Raw genomic sequence first — 22651 nt, 5'->3', positions numbered from 1 at the left:
GGTTAATGAGCTCCACTCGCACTTGGCCGATATTTTTTTAAATATACTGTCCAGGATTATTTTAAAATAGTGTCAATGGCTTCAGTTAGTGAGGAAATACTACGCAAAGGTCCGAGCAGAGGGCGCTACTAGCACACAGTAAATAATAATTTAACCAAAATCCGACATGTTGTTGCACATGTCGTATCAGAATAATGGCAGTCGAACTAAACTTTATGTTTACTGTCCATGCTGGTGCTCTAGCGTGAAAACATTGCAGTATAATATCTATTTAGTCAAGTTTACATTTAGAATAAAAATATGAATTGGAATAGTTAATGATTTGTATATAATATATCAATATATATTATATATTGTCGCTGTTAAGCATTTGTGTATCATCCACAAAAATACGTATTGAGAGTCTGATATGAATGCAGTTATGTCCTCTAGATCATATAGAACAATACTGCATTCGTAATTCAACAAAAAAATATTGTGGGAATTTGTACATAAATGCTTATAGACCGACAAGGCTTTAAATGAGCGTGGCGAAAAAATAAACTAACGCCACCATCACACAAAAATCCTATTGATATGTTTTTGACAGTTCTCCTTAACCGGCAGCGCCCCTGCCCACGTTCGTATAAAGCTTTGATGGTCTATAACAGCGACCATATAACAGTCAATGAATTGGAACAGACACAGTCAATGAGTTGTCATGGCGAGCGAAGCGAGCCCTAGTATATTTCGCAACCGGAACATTTTGTGGTACACTTTACGGAAAAACTATCATGGCTGTTGATTTATACATAGTAATTTTTAATTTATATACTAGCTGTTGCCCGCAACTTCGTCCGCGTGAATGTATGTTATTAAAATCGAGATTTAGAAAATTGAACACCCATCTACTTTTTTTATCTATATTTAAACACACGAAATTTTTAATTTACATCAAAATCAAAATCAAAAATATTTTTATTCGGAGTAATTTTTTTACAAAAACTTTACCGAACGTCGATACTACGGTGCCTACCACCGGTTCGGGAACTAACCCGGCGAGAAGAGTCGGCGTAAGAAACTCGCACGGGGCCATCTTTTACTAAAAAGATGGAAAATTACAATTTAAAACATATACAGTACAACACGGTCACATTAACCTGACGCACCACTGGAACGTATATGCAAGCTTCGTAATGACGTCATCACCATGCGTCTAGTTAATTTGACTGTGTTATATAACAATATTATCACTAAGAGCTATTTACAATAGGAATTATAAAAAATATTCTAGTAGCCTGTAAGAAAAACTTGAACAAAGACCCAGGAAACTTGAACCTCAGATACTTATCGTTTTGAAAAATCCTTTCTTCGAAGACCGCTTGGCGTGGACAGGGGATGAGGGCCACAGGACAGGCGAAATGAACATGTGACGGAGATAGACGATAGACTTCAGAAGATTGGATTTAGTACGGAACCCTCCGTGCGTGAGTCCGACTCGCACTTGGCCGATTTTATTGTAAATTTGGTATCAAATTCCGGCAATCTATACAACAAAAAAAAAGAATTTTGAAAATCTGACCATAAACAGCAAAGTAAACATTAACTCCTCCTTTTTTGAAAGTCGGTTAAAAAAAAGTATCTAAGATGTTGACCATGGATGTAAGGTATCATCATGCCAAATTTCATTGAAATCGGTCCGGCGGATTCAGAGATTAGCCTGTACAAACAGACATACATACAAACAGACAGAGAAGCAAAAATTTCAAAAACAGTTTAAATGTGTTCTATTACTCTTCTAACATGCCCCTGACTCATTTTTTCAAGTTTATTTTCAATGTACAAAAATTTTACCTCTACGATTTTATTATAAGTATAGATAGATAGATGTAGAATGTAGATGTGTTATCAGCAGTCAGTCAAGGCTGGTCAAGGTGTGACGACGCGAGCCCTCACAAAGCTCGGCTTTTAGCTAGTATATCTTGTATCATTTCCCGCCATCAAGGTCGGCCATCTTGTATTCAGCTGATATTGGCCTACGTCCTCTCGACCTTACACACCACTTGTCCTTAGCCGGAGAGCCGATGTTCTTTATTTGTCCAAGAGCCAATGTCTTTCGCGAGCTATCATCTAGTCCAGTGTTTCGCAAACTTCGTTCAAGGTCATTCTAGGAAATTTTTTAAAATTACCATCGCAGAAATTGATTCATAGGCGGATGGTGGACCTCATTTCGTTGGTTTATATCAATTCAATGTTGGTCATAATCTATCAGCTGGGTTTGACATAACACAAACGAATTGCGTAGGTGCGCCATTTGCCTATGATTCGGCATCTCTGATAATTTAATCAGTATCTACAGCGGGGCTAAAATGGTCACATTTAGCAATCCCTTTCGATCAATTCAGCAAATTAATTATCAAAATCCGGCCTGACCGAGCATAACACCTCGCTCGGTCGGAAGATCTTCCTTTGCGCCTCCACACATATTATACCCCACAAATACATACATTTATACACGGTGTAACAAAACAGAGTAAATAATACTTTAGGATGTTTCCCTTTATATGGAGTTCACTGTGAAGGTAACATATTAGTTTGGACTTTGGATAGTACACCATTTAAATATTCATGTACTAACTATAGACGGCATACAAACTTACAAAGTCATACAATCAATACAATGCTATTTCCGTTCCACGGTTATTAGAAACTCACTTTAAAATTATGTGTTATCGATTTCAGAATGCCATGTCATGCCACCCAGTGTAATGTCATATAGCTTAATTGAAAATATTGAGAATACAGGGAAACTACAATATGAGTAATAAATAATAAGTAATAATGCAAAACAGTGAATTATCAAAATTATTAAAATCACGTTAATGTGTGCGTACACATTAACGTGATTTTAGGTAACTTGAAGAGCAGTGCTGAGTGTAGGTACCTATGTTTTGTCACTTCTGACAATTTTGACGTAAAGTAGCAACAGACAGACAGACTTTATACACCAAACCAGACTTTATATACCAAATTATGGAGATAATTTGATTCCCGTGGATAAAAAATAAAAGTTTTATCGATAAAAATACATACTCAACTCTAAAAAAACTCAAAAAACACATTTTTTTTAATTCAAAATTTGCAATTAATATTCTTCGAAAGTCTACATGATGCCTACCACCGGTTCGGGAACTTAACCGGCGAGAAGAAACGGCGTAAGAAGCTCGCACGGGCCCACTTTTTTAACAAAAAAAGTGAGAAAAAGTTAATTGATCAATTAAGAAGATACACCAGAGAAATTGAAAATAGGTATTTGAAAATGTATTGCTGTCTCACCAATCTCAAGTCTCCCACCGCAGAGCGCGATAGAGACAACACGACAAAAGTTCTAATAAAAGAACAGAAAATCTTCGATTCGTTGTCCGCTGATTCCTTCTCCAAAACTTAACCGATTTAAGTACTTTTTTCATTAAGAATTAAAGCAAGGCTTGAGCTGTGTTCCTATGTTTTATTTTTTTTGTATATTTTAGCCAGTTTTGTTTTCTGGGTGTTTGAACACAGAGGAAAATCTGGCCATTTTTTTGGGTTTTTGGACGTTCTTATCTTTTTTAATAATAAAATTATGAAAAAAAAAACATAGGGACATGCTAATAGTGGCCACAGATATTCAGGAAAAAAATCATAACTCTACCGGCATTATCCAGGGAGGAAACAGGGGACAACGTTTGTATAGAAAAACGGCGGTGTGGACTCCTCTTAATTAATACATTTTGAGGATACAAACATTTAAATACTTATAAAAGTTATTTTATGACGACTTTCACATCAGCTCCATACATTTTCTACCAAACTCTTCATTTAATGAAAGTTAAGTCAACATAAAATCCATAACATACAATCTAGTAGGGATCCAATTACATTAGGGCGTAGTAATTATGCTGGCTCTTATAATTTGGTGTTTCGCCCCGCCCAGACCAATATTAATAATTTCACTCAATGAAAACAATTTTTGCTCCGTGCATACTCAAGCTAAAAGGTAGGGCTGCCACACGCCAGTTTCATAAGAACATGTAATTCTTCGACATAAGCCAAATACTAATAATTATTACATGAACTTTTTACCCGACTGCACTTGTATCCATACTAATTTTATAAATGCGAAAGTGTGTCTGCCTGTTACCTCTTAACGCTTAAAAGGCTAAAACTGATGATGAAATTTGGTATGGGGATACTTCGAGAGACGAGTAAGGACATAGGATACTTTTTATTGCGGAAAAATGTACGCCACCGTGCGATAAACCAATTTAGACGCAACGTTTCCAGGCGTCATCTTGTCTTCAATAGCTATGATATTCATGTAATTATATCCTTTTTCGATGTTATTATATAAAACTAGCCGTCCCGGCAAACTTTGTTTTTCTATATAAAGTATTTCGCCTATATTATTTTATTGAAGTGACTAAATAAGTACGGCACCATGGCAACGTCCATCGCTATCCCGTCGCACAAACAATGGTCGCCGTCAGTCTCGAGTTGTAATTATTTACTATTATTTATTCAACAAATGCACTTATCCATATAAAAAATAGCCAGTAGCCGATACTTAGACCTACTGAATATGCATATAAAATTTGGTAAAAATCAGTAAAGCCGTTTCGGAGGAGTACGGTAACTAACATTGTGACACGAGAATTTTATATATAAGATTAAATTTTATTACATTCATGTAGTGATGACAACGTGCATAACATTTAAACGATTTTTCGTAAACGTATTACATAGAATGGATATTGCTTCTTCTGAAGCCATGGGGTTTTATGTAGAACCATAACCGCATTCATGTTACAAGGACGAAGTGTTTACAGCATGTGGCCTCGTTAACATGACTAACCCATAACACTTTATAAAAGAAATAAACATTGAGAGAGTACATGTCTTCCTCTGAAACAAAATAAAATCTGAACCTCACAACAGCTGGTGTTATTTTTTTAATATTCTGTCTTTTTGGGTTAGTTTTACATGATTTAAAGTAAAAATATATTCTGTTCTCTATTTCTTTGTAAATTGTTGGATCTTTGTATTATTACCATGATTGCCATCATGTCAATAGTGTCAACAGCGTGTACAATGGACTTCGAACCATAGAAGAATATTCTGTATGATCAAAATCGTTTTCTTTTGTCACGCATGGATCGATACAAGCTATTTAGTCCATAAGCTATATTGTAGTCTATTATTGGCTATGATCGACGTCAATTGCCCTTAAAAGTTTTTTTTTACAAAACAAAAACAAAGAAAAACTTCGTTGTGCCAGCCCTGGACCAGTATCAGTGATAAAAATCGCATTAGGTGAGTACAATTAGTTTCGCGGCGATTGCCCGCCCGCGTGGAGTTACACGCGCCGATATTACTGTAGCCGTACTGTATGTGCTATATCTATACCTAGTTAAACCACGAGGCTATCTATCTGTTTGTTTGTCACCTATTTACAATCATGCCGCTGAAACTATTTGGACGTATTTTGGTTGTTGACTCTGTAGTTCCGGAAAAGGACATAGGATTGATCATGTTCCCGCGCAATACATGATTTTTGGCGCCACAAAGTTGCAGGAATCATCTTGTAGTCTAAATTATTCTAGAAGCTTCTTCGTAAACTTCGTAACGCCGTAAATTGTCTGTACGGCGGTAACCGTACTTATTTTGGGATAGAAATTACTTCTATACATTTCCGGAACTCGAAGTATCGCAACACCAAATTTCATCAGAAGATAAGAGGCAACAGACATAAATACAGTCAGACAGACATCATATTATTTATGTTAAGTTATAATACATGCATACAGTTCACAGATTTTCTTTTAAAACATATACCACAGTCCACAACAGTACTTTTCATATACCTACTTAATGCGAAGCGCACGGATGAAGACGCGTTATTCTAGGTTCGGATCGGAAGCACTAGGCTAGTCTAGGCATTACAATAGACGCTAAGTCTGGGATTACGAGGCTCCGCACTCCTCGCGGTGCCTAATGGATGCTGTAATGAATACGCTTTGTTTTATGTGACTTTTATTTGTTTGTGATCATGGGAGCCGGGTAGTTTTAATATAGAGGATATAGTATTAAAATATTAATTCGTATTCGTAGTATATTCGAGAAAAATACGGTACTCCGTACAGGCTTGGTTGTGCCCCAAGCTTGGTTGTGCCCCAAGCTTGGTTTTTTTTTCAAAGTCTTTGAGTATTTTCATAGAAGAAAGATAGATTTACCTACGTACGTACGTACGTACGTACGTACGTCATTACATCCCGCATGTTTTGTTCTTTAACGTCAAGTGTATAACACTATTAACAGCACATCGACTTCTTAAACATAATCTTCCCTTCTAATAAAAATATTGTAACATCGTACTTCAGGTCTGCTGTCTTTATCTGTCAAATAACTTCTCCAATGTGCCAGGCAAAGCCAAGTAGACCTTATAATACGGGGCTTAAGAGGATACCACAGCGGCTAGAGAAATGAAAAAAAAGTACGTGTAATATCTATAGCTGTCTCCCTTACCTCAAGCCTATACCGCAGAACGCGATAGAGACAACTGCAGAAAATCCAGAAAATCAACGATTCGTTGTCCCCTGATTCCTTCCCCAAAACTTAACCGATTTAAGTACTTTTTTCATTAAAGATTAAAAAAAGGCTTCAGCTGTGTTCCTATGTTTTGCTTTTTTTGTATAATCTATCCAAATCTGTTTTCTGGACGTTTGAACACAGTGGAAAATCTGGCCATTTTTTTGGGTTTTTGAACGTTCATATCTTATTTAATAATTAAATTATGAAAAAAAAGAAAACATAGGGACATTGTATTAGTGGCCGTAGATATTCAGGAAAAAAATTATAACTCTACTAGCATTATCCAGGGAGGAAACAGGGGACAGCGTTTGTATGGAAAAAATGGCGGTGTGGAATCCTCTTAAAAATCTTTATTAGCTAGTGGTATAGACTTAATTCTTCTTTTTTGTATCGTTAAAAACTTCGCTATGAAACTGAACATTATGAAAATGGCTGCCGTCGCAAATAAATCGCGCAAACATAAGAATCAGTTACGATCGTATTTACCGACGCAATCATCATTCATCAACTCGCATAGTCGACTTCATTATACGCATTTACATATTCTTTACAAATTCAACATTTTCGTTCGTGCGCTAGGGTTGACAATTAATTTATTATTGCAGCTATTGTAGGTGTGCTATCAACTAATAACTAGTTAAAGAAATTCGACTACGCAAAAAATTACCATGCAACGTGAATCTAAAATCGAAACAATTTGATTTGATTCTCGATTAGAAGTCCAGTGTGATACACAGAAGCTACTACACTACGAATTAGTATTCTTACGAAACGTCAAACCAACATAATTTAGCGTTCGTTAAACATAAAATATGAGAATACTCTTTGATGTTTAATAGAAAACGAACTGCATTGCAGGCGTAATCATGTCGAACTTCAGCCGCGTTTTTTCGGCCTAGTGTGTTTAGACACTAACGCTAAAGAGAACGTAATTATAGTAAACTTATTAAAAATCGAATGTGTGACATCCCTACGACTCCCTTTTTGTGAGAGTACCTGATATACGCACTGAAATTCAGGCTCTCAATGATAGCGATCTTAATGACTATTGATTCTCTCATTAATATGTCATATTCATAATGATAGTGTCATAATATTCCAGTACCAATTTAAAGTTTTCGAAGGTGGATTAAAGTTTAAAACTGATTTTTTTTATTGCTTATTCATCGTGAACAGCTGTCAATAGACTGAACGTTTGATGAATGATTTTTAGGGTTCCGTACCCAACGGGTAAAAACGGGACCCTATTACTAAGACTTCGTTGTCTGTATGTCTGTCTGTCTCCAGGCTGTATCTCAAGAACCGCTATAGCTAGAGTTCTGAAACTTTCACAGATTATGTATATCTGTTGCCGCTATAACAACAAATACTAAAAATAAAATAAAGCTAATATTTAAGGGGGGCTCCCATACAAAAAACACAATTTTATGTCCACTTTCGCTCTATGCCGGTACAGAAAGAACGATTTGCACTTGGCCGATTTTTTTAATGTGGTGTTAATGCCTAATAGAGAAAAGTGAATAAATAAATCCGAATTAGAAGAGTATATAAGGATAAGGACTAAGGATCAATTCACCACAACGTCGAAAGCTGTTGCTTTGCAATTTAATTAATATGTATGTTCTTGAGTAGTAAAAAAAAAAGTTTTGAATGACTCATTCAATAATAATATTTTAAAAAGATAAAACCGACTTCAAAATTGTTCGTAATTGAGAATTAAAATCGCCTTATCTCAAAAACTACTGAACCTATTTCGATTAAACTTATAGTGTTCCCTAAGTAGAACAATAACTAGTACAACAAAAAAAGAATTACTTAAATCGGACTAGTAGTTCCGGAGATATGCGAACACAAACATAAAAACATACAATATACATACATACATAACTACATACATACACTGAAATAGACTATCATAATATACAAAAACTGGGCAGTTCGGGAAATACTACATACATACGCGTGGAATTGATAACCTCTTTTTTTGAAGTCGGTTAAAAATGCATACCATTGCATCGACGCGTCACGTTGCAACACACACAAGCCTTTACTCTTCTGATTTTCGCTGAAGTTGTAACTTATCCCTTACACACTTCCGACAAAAACCTTTTAGACCCTAATACTATTTTCTATAATAGTCTCGGAGCGGTCGTAATTGTCTTATTAAAAGGTTTATAGTGCAGGAGCCGCGCTCAATTTCCAGCCCCGCTAACTCACCTTTACACCGAGAGCCGGAGAACTCTTATTGCTCCTCCGTGCATCTGAAAAGAAAATGCCAAGTATTAGTTTATATTATAACTGACCCGGCAAACGTTGTTCTGCCAAAGGCGTTATACCCTGTTATGCACGTTTTATACTAGACATCATCCCCTTGAATTACTTTGTGTATTAAAATATCAGTAATTACATAATATATCAAAATTCTTTGTCTGGCTTTAAATATCTAAGGAATATACGGTCAGAGTCAGACGGCGGAAAGCGATAATTTTATACTATGTAATGAAAGTGTATATTTCAATTCAGGAGAGACATGCTTTAGTACGACTGGCTCAAAACCACGGCCTTATTTCTATAAGGTATTATATATATCTGGTATTGTTACCAGCGCCACACAACGCTTACGTTGTGTTTTGCCGAGTGAGGAAACCTAAAGTCTAAGAAGACGAGAAGGAGTTTCAGGTGTAACGACTGTTACGATTAGGGGGCACTTATTACTATCAGGTGAAGCATCCGACCATTTCCTGGTTTGTATCAGAAAATAGTAATTGCGCTGCGAATTGCGATAGTAGGAAATACGAGCAATTAAAGATATTTCGAAGAATCCATAAAAGACGGTTTACGGCTCAGCTTATAATAGTTAGGTATATTACTATGATCACAGACATAGATCAAGATCTTGATCTAGATCTATGCTGTGATTAGGATAGATTATTTTAAGAACCCAAGATACAGTGAAACTCGTCTGAAAACCTTCTCAGTAGCGATTCGCGATTCCTGTTCGACAAAAATTCGGAACCACTTTAGCGTGCGGTCGTTGGTCAATGCGGTAAGCGTTTATTGGCTGTCGCGCGGTGAAGTTTTCGAATCCGTGACGAATTACGCATTGTGAATTAGGGTGCTGGTTTTGATTTGGAGTATTCCACCAATTACAACAAAAAAAAAATACAATGACATTTATTGATAAAGAGAAGACTATCTTCTATAATAAATTCTTAGGGTCAATTTACACTAGCGCAGAGTTGAAGCGCATCGAAGCGAATTATTAAAACTGAATATAACAAATTCAACCTTAAGAGGAGTCCACACCGCCGTTTTTCTATACAAACGTTGTCCCCTGTTTCCTCCCTGGATAATGCCGGTAGAGTTATGATTTTTTTCCTGAATATTTATGGCCACTTTAAGCATGTCCCTATGTTTTCCTTTATTTCATAATTTTATTATTAAAAAAGATAAGAACGTCCAAAAACCCAAAAAAATGGCCAGATTTTCCTCTGTGTTCAAACACCCAGAAAACAAAACTGGCTAAAATATACAAAAAAAAATAAAACATAGGAACACAGCTCAAGCCTTCCTTTAATTCTTAATGAAAAAAGTACTTAAATCGGTTAAGTTTTGGAGAAGGAGTCAGCGGACAACGAATCGAAGATTTTCTGTTCTTTTATTAGAACTTTTGTCGTGTTGTCTCTATCGCGCTCTGCGGTGGGAGACTTGAGATTGGTGAGACAGCAATACATTTTCAAATACCTATTTTCAATTTCTCTCGCCCCTGGTGTATCCTCTTAACTCCAAAGCGTTAACGCACTTTATTACTTCTGAGAATTTAAAAAGGCGTGCGCATCCGCGCGAATTCGCATCGCTGCGCCCGACCAACGCTGATTGGCTTCGCAGAACTAATATAAGTATGCGTTACGTTCTGGAGTTAAGGTTGAATTTTCTGTGTTCAGTTTTTGGGAATTCGCTTCGCTTCGCTTCGACTCTGCGCTAGTACAAATTGACCCTTAGACAGACACATTATACTGATATATAAGATGACACCCGCAACTCCATTGCGCCAAAATTCGTGTATCGCGCGGGAACCGTACATTTTCCGGGATAAAAAGTATATCGCGCCCTTTCCCGGGGCTCAAAATATCTTATCAAATTTCATTAAAATTGATTCGCCGAAAGAGACTTTACGTGATAAAGTGTAGTGTGATTGTGTGTGTGAATGTGTAAATAATATACTTATATTAGGATAAAATTGTTCGGCGTGCATCCGTTGTCTGATTGCCATAACACAAGTTTTTACTTAGCATGGGATTAGACGACGTGATGTACGCTACCTTACTTTTGTATATTATTGTATGATTAATAAAGAATTTGAGGGGTTTAAGCATAAAGAGGTAATAGACAGATAGACTAGGTAAGGCTCTACATAATCATTTACTCAACTGAATGATACTGAGTTATCAGCTTAGAAAAGGGTTCGTTCTTCGGTTAACCATCTTATTACCGTTTAAGGCCATCCCCTGATCAAACGACCTTGACTATACATTTGCCGCGTTGCCGAGATCGCACCAAAATCATTTTTTTTTACTTATCTTTGTTCAAAATTGACCTAAAAAAATTCAAACGGCAAATATGTAGTTAGTGAAATTGTCGATCTATTGGCGTGTCTTTCAAATTTAAAAGTAATTTGTAAATACTAGGGAGATACTGAATGTATGCTTGAATTTAAATAAATTGGTATTACTTTGGGAGCTGATATCAGGAGTATAATAAACAAAAATAGGAAATTAATAACGGTGAAAGGAATGTTCATACGTATGCTGAAGATCATTGATGTATTTTTATTATAATTTTGTAGCTTTCAAATTTTGCGTTAATAAGACTAAAGACGGTAAATTACGGCATCTCCGTAGGGGGAGCGTCTTAATGTCACACCTGAGCAGTAAAATACAAGGGTTGATGTGATTTTTCCACTTTGAGGAGTGAGCACACTGAGACGGGCCGTGCCGGGGCTCATCGCAAAAATCCGCCTCCAAACAATTTGTATAGAAGCGGAAATCCGCTGCGCCCCGACACAGTGTGACATACGCGCATCCGCTTCCATACAAATTGTATGGAGGCGGATTTCTGCGATGAGCCCCGGCACGCTGAGCCCCGGCACGGCCCGTCTCAGTGTGCTCACTCCTTAATGCCACACCTGAGCAGTAAAATACAAGGGTTGATGTGATTTTTCCACTTTATTCAGCCGCTCCATCGGAGCGTGAAGGCAGACGACATTATAAAGTTGACTCGAATACGCCCATCACCCTGACGAAGGTCCTCCTTTTTGGAGACGTTACACATGTTTTCCGATCAAAACGATTACGGTGCTTACCTTCAGGTATTTTCGTGAAACTGCTTCGGCTAAGGTCGGCCATAGACGGACCGGACTTGCAGTCGAGACCGACTGCACGATGCGGTCGCCGCACGGCGATCTGCAGTTTGCATACTAAATGTATCCGCAATACACGGACCGCTCGAGTAGCTCTTGAGTAGTCGGAGTCGTTCTGCGGTTGAGTTTCGCCGTGCGGTCGAACAACAATGGTATGTATGGTCGATGACGCATGATGCGTCGGTGGGGTTGTAGTCGTGTACGACTTCAACGCGACCGCTCTAGAGAAGTCGGCCCAACTGCAACATGCGGTCCGTCTATGGCCAGTCTAAATGCCCTTCTACTTTGGCTCTATGTGGTTAATGGCCCTCAAAGCTCTCATCATCTATTTTATATATTGCAAGCAGTCTTAAGTCAGGTGGCTGACGCACTAAGTGTTCCACGAAAGCATCAACTTACCAACAAACACAACGCTCTTAAAAATTCTTCACTCTTAGCTGCAGCTAGTGTGTGACTGACGTTAGAATTCTGTTGGAAGCCGAAGCCGCAAGTTTCAAATCGCTAAGTTTTATTCCAGATTGTCTACAAGATAATTTAAAACCTTAAGGGACTGTTTCACCACTTTCTCATAAAGTGCCTAATAGGCTATTTACAATTTTTTTGACAGATTCCATACTTGATCTGTGAAGTTAATTGGTAGATAGCCTTATCAGGATGTGGTGAAATAGGCCCTTAATATCATTATTTGGAATGAAATAGAAAATATCAAAACAATAATAATCCATCTAAGTTTGAAGTTTATTTTCTAGCGATGACACTTTTGGCGATTTCGATGATTTTGAAAAAGCCGAAGATTCGGCCGAACATTATTTTAGCTGAAGCCGAAGTCACAACTCACAACACTGTAACAAAGTTAGTACCGGAACAGAGGGAAAACGATAAAAAATGCGGACCACCTGAGGAGACAGCCACATTAATCATAATTACCTCCACTCCTCTCCTCGTTAACTTTGAATTGTGTTCCTTTCCCGTGTTATTTTCCACTGAATTGTGTCGGCAGAATGGAAGTGTCAAAGTGCCACCATCATTACCGGAATGGTGAAAACGGATTGCGTTAGAATAATATGTTTGGAACGCAACTGTTGTTTACATACTAGCTGTTTTACGCAACTTCGCACGCCTAAAATAAACACCCTCGGAAACGGGGCATTTTCGAGCAGAAAAAGTTGCCTATGTATTTTCCCGTAGTTCACTCTTTATCTTCGCTCAATTTCATCAAAAGCAGTCTACACCTATGCTATTTAAATTGCTTTTGAAAAAACTGTATTTGGTAAGACTCTAGTTTAAGTCCTTTTAGTATTTAGCAAGACCTTATTTTAAGTTAACTTTAGTTTAAGGACTTTGATTATTTACACGTCTAAGTACAAGAGAGACAAATTCATTAACAATTTTTAAAAAATCTTCTCTATCTAATCTCTCGTACTCAGAAAGATACTGCAGCGTATTCCAGGTCCCCTGTGTTCGTCTGTCATAATATAATGATTGTACTAATGTGCTAGACGATAAAAACTAGGCCTTTACATCCGTAATGGATGATTTAAATACAGTATTTTTCAGGGCCAAATAACCACTCTTCAAATACTGTAGTGCCTGGGACAAGATTTTTAAATTTCTGTATGGTTGCCCAAGCGCCATACGGCATTCTCGCATCATAGTCGGCCTAGTCCAGAGGAAACAACTAGTCTTTACGTCTGGGACCAACTATGTGCGGGTTTCCTCACGATGTTTTCCTTCACCGTACGAGCGTCCGTATTATGTACTTGAGATCAGAAAATGTCTCATAGGTACACGCCTCCACCCGGGTTCGAACCTGCACCCTCTAAGAGTGTGAACCAAAGGTCTACCCATTAGGCCACGGAAGCTCACTAGATAATAACACACTACGTTAATATCTTAATAGTAAGACGGAAAACATTTATCATAAGGAAGTAAACAAATATTATAGAGACGTACAATCGGCAAAACAGTTTTGAATTGCAAAGGCGTCGCATAAAGTATCGAATACACTTAGCGAACGTAAACAAATACCCATCGTATATTCATTGAACTGAAACTGCACAAACGAGATACAAGTATCAAGATCGGTGCATCCGTGTTCCGTGTTCATGACATCTCATTATTCAACAACATTTATTCTTCTACCCTCTTATTTAAATAAATAAACTTAAACTGATATGCGACAAACTGATAATATGCAGTTTGTCAGTTTTAGAATCCATAATAATATTATAAATGCGAAAGTGTGTCTGTGTGTCTGTCTGTCTGTTACCTCTTCACTCTCAAACCGCTGAACCGATTTGACTGAAATTTGGCATGGAGATACTTTGAGTCCCGAGAAAGGACATAGGATAATTTTTATTAAATATATATTAAAATGTGTGGTTCCCGCGCGATAAACGAATTTTGGCGCAACGGAGTTGCGGGCGTCATCTAGTAAGGTCATAATTTTATAAAATACTTGTTACTTAATAAATTCTTAAAAAAAATGGTAGTCCGATGGATTTTTTTTAAGAAAACGAAACGACAGGAACAGGCATACATTTTCGTCGCACGGTAAAAAGACAAGGGGATGTTACTTCCTCTCCTATATCGAATATTAATTGATCCGAAACTGCATATACGAGATCCATCATACAAGTATCAAGACCGGTGCATCCGTGTTCCGTGTTCATGACATCTCATTGTTCAACAACATTAAACCTTTACTTTCTTAAAGTAATAATGTAAAATTGAGTTAAAACTTAAAAAAAAACCCGATACAAATCTTTAATAAATGTCAGGAACCAGAATTTTAAAATATATTGAACTGATGAAATCACTGGAAGCTGCTTACAATCTTTCATGAAGTGGACAAACCAAAACTTACGTTTACGTTAAACTACGTTGCTTGAACGTTACCATAGTAACGTCGCGATGGCTTCCCGACCATAAAGTTAATATACCTAATGGGTATATTAACTTTATGTTCCCGACACTTATTGACGGACCGCGACAGCGGACAGCCACCGGCTATATGATATGGGGCTTTCATACATTCGGGTGTTTTCGTGATTACGACAATTAGCGAAGATTTGCGAAGCGAAGATAGCGCATTATTAATTTGGGAGTACCTACTGTTATAGAACTACATAATATTAGCACCAAAGTATTTTCATATCTATATATTAATACGTGAGAGAAAAACTTTGTAACCCTTTTTACGAATAATGAGGAAACGTAGGTGCATGAAATTTCGCACAGTTATAGTTTATATGGAGAAGGAGTGCATCGAGCTAATATTATTTTAAAATTATGCTTTTATCATATATATTTTTAACAAATAAAACGTTACACACACTACGACACTACTACTAGAAAAAATGACAGATTTTTGAGTGACAAGCCTATACATACGAATTATACTCTTTTATTTATGGTTGAAGTCTGTTGACAACAAGTTGAGTTAAATTGTTTTTTTTTATTTAATTTTAGATACTAATTACTAATTAGGCAATGCTTAAACGGCCAGTCTAAGATCAGCTGAGTCATTGGGCGATCTCTAGTCATCATAAAAGTAGAATAAAATAAAACATAGACCGCCTAGAGTTTTTAAGAATGCAGTTTAAAGTGAGATTACACTATCAAGATGTCCTTTCACTCAAAAAATTAAATTATCAAGATTCATAAAAGCTTTCAACTAAAAAAAAGTCCTTTCAACATTTAAAAACTTTACAAGCATAGAAAACTGAATCGTCTCAGTCTTCTAAATCTTCAGAGGCGATCGCACCACGGTTTTAAAGAAGAAAGCTAAAAATAAGTTTGTTAAAAAAGAAAAATCCCCCTCTTTTTCTAACGCGGGATATTTCCGAAATAAGAACTACCGTCAGTTTCTGTGCCGCAGAGTATTTGTATACCCATGGCGCTGCCACATACGTGGGAGAGCCATGCTTCGGCACGAATGGGCCGGCTCTACCGGAGAAATACCACGTCCGGACAGAAAACCGGCGTGAAACAGCGCTTGCGCTGTGTTTCGCCGAGTGAGTGAGTTTACCGGAGGCCCAATCCCCTACCCTATTCCCTTTCCTTCCCATCCCTACCCTCCCATATTAAGTATCCTATTCCCTCTCAAAAAGCCGGTAACGCACCTGCAGCTCTTCTGATGTTGCGAGTGTCCATGGGCGACGGAAGTTGCTTTCCATCAGGTGACCCGTTGTTCGTTTCATAAAGTAAAAAAAAAAAACAAATTTAAACTTAATTAGTTCGGCGGTTTAAGCGTAAGGGGTAACAGACAGACATAATAATCACATTTATATACTTATACGTGTTCATAACAAAATGTAATTGTTTTCAGGAACTGATGGTAGAGGACGTACCCGGCCCGCCACCCGACTATGAAACCGTTGTAGATGGAGCGCCAGCGCAGAAAGATTGCAGCATCTTACAGGTGAGTCTTGAATATAATGCATCTCCAAGTTGGCCAATGAATTATGAACGATGAATGAACAAGCGATTTCGAATGTGTAGAGAAGCATATTATGGACAGTCGGATACAATAATTTCTTCGGCGCTCAGGGTGCTGGTAGGGCTAAAAAAAGGGCGCCAGCGGCCCACTTTTTGTTCGCCTTCGGCGCCCCTTTTATCTGCGCTCTGGGCGGTCGCCTAGCGTCTCTACTGCAGCTAAGTAAGAGCAATTGACGTAAGTTGATTATAGAAAAAAAAGTCTGATCACATTTATTATTGTACGAGCTTTTGCCCGCGGCTTCGCTCGCGTTAAGAAGTATTATTAATATTATATGCAAACTTTCATCCCCTATTTTAACCCCTTGAAGGTAGAATTGATCAAAATCCTTTCTTAGCGGATGCCTACGTCATATCATCTACCTGCATGCCAAATTTCAGCCCGATCGGTCCAGTGGTTTGGGCTGTGCGTTGATTGATCACCATGTCAGTCAGTCACCTTTGAGTTTTATATATTGTATATATAGATATATAGATTCGACTGTCCATCATCGTCCAACGTGAAATCTTCGCAATAACTGAAAATGCGTCTCTACACGTTATGCCATGATTAGCATAACGTTAAAAGGAGCTTTAATACTATACATATTCCCGTTATATTGATATTTATTACCTGTTTCTCCACTGATAAAGTGCCGGATAGGCTATCCTTAACTTATTTGACAGATTCTGTATACTCTATCTATCAAGTTAAGTTGTGGATAGTCTATCAGCCCCTAAATATAAAAAAAAAAAAACACTCGAATAACGTACAATAAACTCGTCAACACGATGCATCTTGGATTTTTTCATTTCTAAAGTTTTAATATTTCACTAGCTTCTTAACGCGAATATATTACTTCTAATACTCTTAAGGTACGCGTATAGTTTATCGGGCGTGCCGGGGCGGATCGGCGCGCAATGCATTGACGGATTTTGAGCCGAGGCTTGCCGGGCCGCATCGCATCACATCCGCGCGCCGCTTGCTATATCACACTGTTGCCGGGGCGTAACGGGTCTTGCCGGGGCACAGCGGGTCTTGCCGGGGCGCAGCGGGTCTTGTCGGGCCGTGTCGCATTGACGGAAATCGGCCGAGCAAAAATCCGCGCTGATGCGCCCCGGCACAGTGTGCGATACGCGCATCCGCTTCCATACAAATTGTATGGAGGCGGATTTTTGCGATGCGCCCCGGCACGCTGAGCCCCAGTCAGTGTGCTCACTCCTTTAAAGTACGTGCGCAATTATAATCTACTTAGGGTTTTCCAACAATTTGAGCACGAGTTCGTAATGCTACAAAACAATTGACTGCGCTACATATATCTCCCGTCATTTCGCTGTCATTACACACCGAAACGAGATACAAGTATCAAGATGTGCCGCGACTGCCGCGAGTATCAAGATTGTGGAGCACTTTGATACTTAATACTCGATACCTGCAGGAACCATAAACTCTAACGATCATCGGTGGAACTCTTATCTCTACACTATTCGCACTTAGACGATTTATTATAATGTTTTCAGTCTTTTAACTTATTTTTCGTTTTGCATGGATTCCGCGGTAAGAATGTATTTTCTCAGTATAAAATACGCTTAGATTTATGATTGGTCTTCGCGCGCGGCGCTACGACACCGAGCGCGAAGACCAATGATTAAGAGGAGTCCACACCGCCGTTTTTCCACACAAAAGTTGTCCCCTGTTTCCTCCCTGGATAATGCCGGTAGAGTTATGATTTTTTCCTGAATATCTATGGCCACTATTAGCATGTCCCTATGTTTTCTTTTTTTTTTTTCATAATTTTATTATTAAAAAAGATAAGAACGTCCAAAATCCCAAAAAAAAAAATGGCCAGATTTTCCTCTGTGTTCAAACACCCAGAAAACAAAACTGGCTAAAATATACAAAAAAAAATAAAACATAAGAACACAGCTCAAGCTTTGCTTTAATTCTTAATGAAAAAAGTACTTAAATCGGTTAAGTTTTGGAGAAGGAATCAGCGGACAACGAATCGAAGATTTTCTGTTCTTTTATTAGAACTTTTGTCGTGTTGTCAGCAATACATTTTCAAATACCTATTTTCAATTTCTCTCGCCCCTGGTGTATCCTCTTAATCTAAGAAAATATAATAATAATAATAATAATAAAACACTTTATTGCTCACAAATACAAAAAATTACACAAAACACAAGCTCAAATTAAAACAGTTATTTAAATATGTGGGCAAAGGCGGTCTTATCGCTAAAAGCGATTTCTTCCAGACAACCTTTGTGTTAACTGGAGAACTTTAATGTAAGCGGAAGTATAGTTATTTGTTTCAGAAATAGGAACGAAAAATTTAAGTATATACGTATATAAAATATGTTTATGATTATACAAAGGTGGAGCCTTAACTACTACCATAGCTTTACAAATTCGTTGAGTAATTTTTGCGAGAAAGAGTACTATAAAGAGGTTCATCCTATCATTTCATAATATTTAAGTAGGACCTTAAATGCAAGAATACAGTTGTATTCCTAGAATTTACTAAAATCGCCTCTACATTTCGGACCAATACAAACAATTTCGAACGTTTAGAGCAGACTGTCGAGAGAAAGCAGCTTCACAATCATGGTGGCAATTATTAATACTATCCATCATGGTCCAACATAGACCTTTGGGCATTTAGACGTATTCTCATGTACTCAAATATTTGTTATTATATTCCAGGAGGTAGTCTCGGAGCCGTGTCCGCGGTGCGCGCCCGACCGCAGCGGTCTCCCGTCCTACGAGGCAGCCATCATGCTGAGAGACACCAAGTTATAATCGATCGCACAATAGATAGTCTTAGGCACAAAGTAGACGATAATTCAGCATTACATGCGTTACGTGCTGCCATGCACGCATGATCGTTTATCGTAATGATTGATGCTAATGACATGCAAACTACGTGCTGTACATTATTGATTGACAAGTTCTTTAATTTTTCCTCCTGAAATATGTGCATTACATGCACGCATGATCATTTCGCGATCGGCATGTCATGCAACATTTAATACTGTCACGTAGATGCATGTCATGCTGAATTACCGTCTAGGGAGCACTTTACCCTGATCATAAAGGCGTTCCTATAAGGGTCGATCCCATAGTTAGATCATACGAAGACGCAACATGATCTCAATTTCTAAGATAACATACTGAGATTTTTTTTTAATTGGAAGTAAAAATTTGACTTTTATTTACAACTTACGAAAACACACGTTTACAAATTTTGCCCTGCACATGCGCAGCGCCATGAAAACTTAGGCTGGCATAGACTGACCGCATCTTACAGTCGAGAACCGCAAAATGAGGTCGCCACACGGCGATCTGCAGTTTTCATACTAAATTCATATCCGCAATACAGAGATCGCTCGAGCAGTTCTTGAGCGGTCGGTGCAAATTTCAAAGCGACCGCAATAGAGCAGTCGGTCCCGACCGCACCTTGCGGTCCGTCTATGGAAAGTCTTACTCTTATGCTGTAATCAAGTAAATTAATAAAAACGCTGCTGCTGTGTTTGAAGTGACCACGTATCACGAGAGAGCTAACATATTAATAGACATCAAATTATAAGGGTATCACTTGTTTGTACACTACAAATCAATATTTTTAATGCAATTTCACTATTTTCCTTAACGTAACGAAAAAAAGAAGAACCAACAACCGTCTTTAAGGATTTTAACTACGAAATAATAGTACACATTGGAAAATACAGACAGAACACAGATTGACAATTTTTTTTTTCGTAAATATTAAATTTTATTTTGTTGAAAAAAAAACTTTGGATATACGCAGACAGTATAATTTGCATTTTTGAACTCTTATAAAAGTACCTCTAGTCGTTCCCACCGAAGAATATTATTTTAATCGCTTGCTATATTTATTTAACAACGACATCTTTTGAACACAAACAATTATATTTGAAGCAGCATTTATTTCACGTATGCACAACACTTAAAACTAAATGTACATAGATAGCGCTTAATTAAGGAGCTTATATTTAATACGAGGCTCTTAAGTCCGCACTCAGAGCGTTAATGATTACTTAACGTGAATTAAATAAAGATTTTGACATAAACACCATACATTTTCTGTTAAACTGTAAATTAAAGTTTGTAATCACTAATCATTAGATACTCTGAGTGTGGCGGTTAGTCTATTACTGATAACACCAAGTATAGGTCTAATTGATTTAGGTTAGGTTAGGAGAAGGAGTGTACACTGTACGTATATAAGCAGTGTAAATCTTTTTATTCGTAAGGTGTATATCTATAAGTAGAAATTTGACACGTTTTAGAGAGAGATTGTACCACTTGAGTGTTTATAGTCCAGGGGCTAGCCGTGGACTGGTCGAGCATATCTGTGACTAAAAGACCCCACATACATGAGGAGAGCAATTGAATAGCTTTGTCCAAACTGTGCCTTTTTCTGTTCGTCAAGGGCATGCGTTATAGTGCAGTCAACAGCGAACGTGAGGCATGCCCGCGACGCATGCCCTCTGACCGTACCCAAAACTTCAAAAATGACAATATTGGCGTTGCGTTCTTGACGCATTCCATTATCGAATGCGCCAATATGAAAGTTGATGACGAAAATTGAAGATGAAAGTGCACAGTGTGGACATAGCTACTCCGCATCTTGCGACAGCTATAGAATAGGCGTTTAACAGCAGATATTCTACGTTAAGTGCTGTCTATCAGAATAATTTTTGTATTACAAAATATTTGAAAGATAACAGCATTGTGCAATATCTACTGTCAAACGCCTGTTAGTTAATTTATTATTATCTGTCGCAACTCGCAAGATACGTTATTGTCCTGTCGATCGGACTGATCGCAGGCCGAACTGACCAGATTCGTATACGCGATCAGTCCGACCTCCGCGTATATGGGGGCCTTAAAGATGTAAAAATTACAAGAAATTACTAAGTCGCCAAGAATATACTAATAATAATATAAACATGATCAATTGTTCAGAATGTCTTATGACTAGAATAAGTACCAATAATGTGGTAGTTTGTACACATTAGTCACCACGTGGTGAACTACACGCCTACTTTTAGTTCAGCTTGTTTTGTATTATGGAATAAATTATTGATTTATGTGGATCTATGTTTTTATTGGAACGAAGTTCCTTATCGCGCGTTCGGCCTAAATGAGGCTTGACAGAACGATATTTGACCTCGACACTTTTTTAGTAGTAGGTACCTGCATGGTAGGGGCAGAGGGCGTTGATAGTATTCCTGTGCATAGTATATAGAGGGTTTCGGGGGCGATAAATCGATCTAGCTAGGAATCATTTTTAGAAAATGTCATTTTATTCGTGTTTTATCGAATATGTGTTACAGTAACTGTATAATATGTATTACAGGTTTTTTAAACATCGTTCCATTCGGGTGTCCCTTGACATCTCTCAAGTTTTTTTTATATTAAACTACTCAATTTGCAGTAAAGCATATCTAAATTATATAGAAGCGCATACCTACTATATCTCACCCACATCTAATAGTGTATTAACGCCTTCATGTGCATATCTGTTTTTATTAAACTCTATGTAATTTGCAATAAAGCAATAATTTATGAAGAAATTCATACTACATCTCAACCATATCCTATACACCATGTCTGGTTTACAAGGTGTTATGACAAGAGTTTGTTTATTCGTTAGAGCTTTTAATTGACCAACGATTCAAATCAAATCATTATATAAGCAATTAATAACGCTGTTAGGTAGATACAGAATCTCTTGTCAAAAATGCTCTTACGGCCGTTCCCAATATTTGATCTATCTCTGGTTTTGCCCTACTAGAGATAGAAACAGCTCACAATTGACATAAATTATATGGCTCTAATGTCTAATGTGAGCTATTCCTATCTCTAGTAGGGCAAAACCAGAGATAGATCAAATATTGGGAACGGCCGTTAGAGAAGACAGAAGTCGAGTGTCTTGTTTTCTTAAAACAAATGAATATTGAATACCCTTACATATTAATAAATCCGTTGCCTTTGTCTGTCATGTTACATTCCCAAAATGTCAGACAAATACTAGCTGGCCTAGTGTAGTATTTAGCTGTGTAAACAATTTTTATTAGTCTAGATTTGTACTAAACATTAAGGGGCCTTAACGTTTATTATAA

At 37.6% G+C, this 22651-nt stretch overlaps 2 protein-coding genes across 3 annotated transcripts in view; one reads left to right on the top strand and one right to left on the bottom strand.

The window, feature by feature from the left end:
- Positions 1 to 19317, top strand: part of LOC121737192 — a 57186-nt gene extending 37869 nt beyond the window's left edge. The window contains exons 4-5 of the mRNA XM_042128788.1: positions 16356 to 16448; positions 19206 to 19317. Of these exons, the coding sequence (XP_041984722.1) occupies positions 16356 to 16448; positions 19206 to 19301 (189 nt within the window). The 3' untranslated portion in view covers positions 19302 to 19317. The remainder of the gene's footprint in view (positions 1 to 16355; positions 16449 to 19205) is intronic.
- The window catches only part of LOC121737191 (probable beta-hexosaminidase fdl), a 161569-nt gene that overhangs the window by 89982 nt on the left and 48936 nt on the right, over positions 1 to 22651 (bottom strand). For both annotated transcript variants that reach the window (XM_042128787.1, XM_042128785.1), the window contains exon 2: positions 8824 to 8867. The gene's annotated coding sequence lies outside the window, so the exon portion shown is untranslated. The remainder of the gene's footprint in view (positions 1 to 8823; positions 8868 to 22651) is intronic.

Source organism: Aricia agestis, chromosome 20 (genome assembly GCF_905147365.1).
Source record: "Aricia agestis chromosome 20, ilAriAges1.1, whole genome shotgun sequence".
Classification (NCBI taxonomy): Eukaryota; Metazoa; Arthropoda; class Insecta; order Lepidoptera; family Lycaenidae; genus Aricia; species Aricia agestis.
Note: the sequence above shows the minus strand (reverse complement) of the source record. Positions and strands in the feature narration are given on the sequence as shown.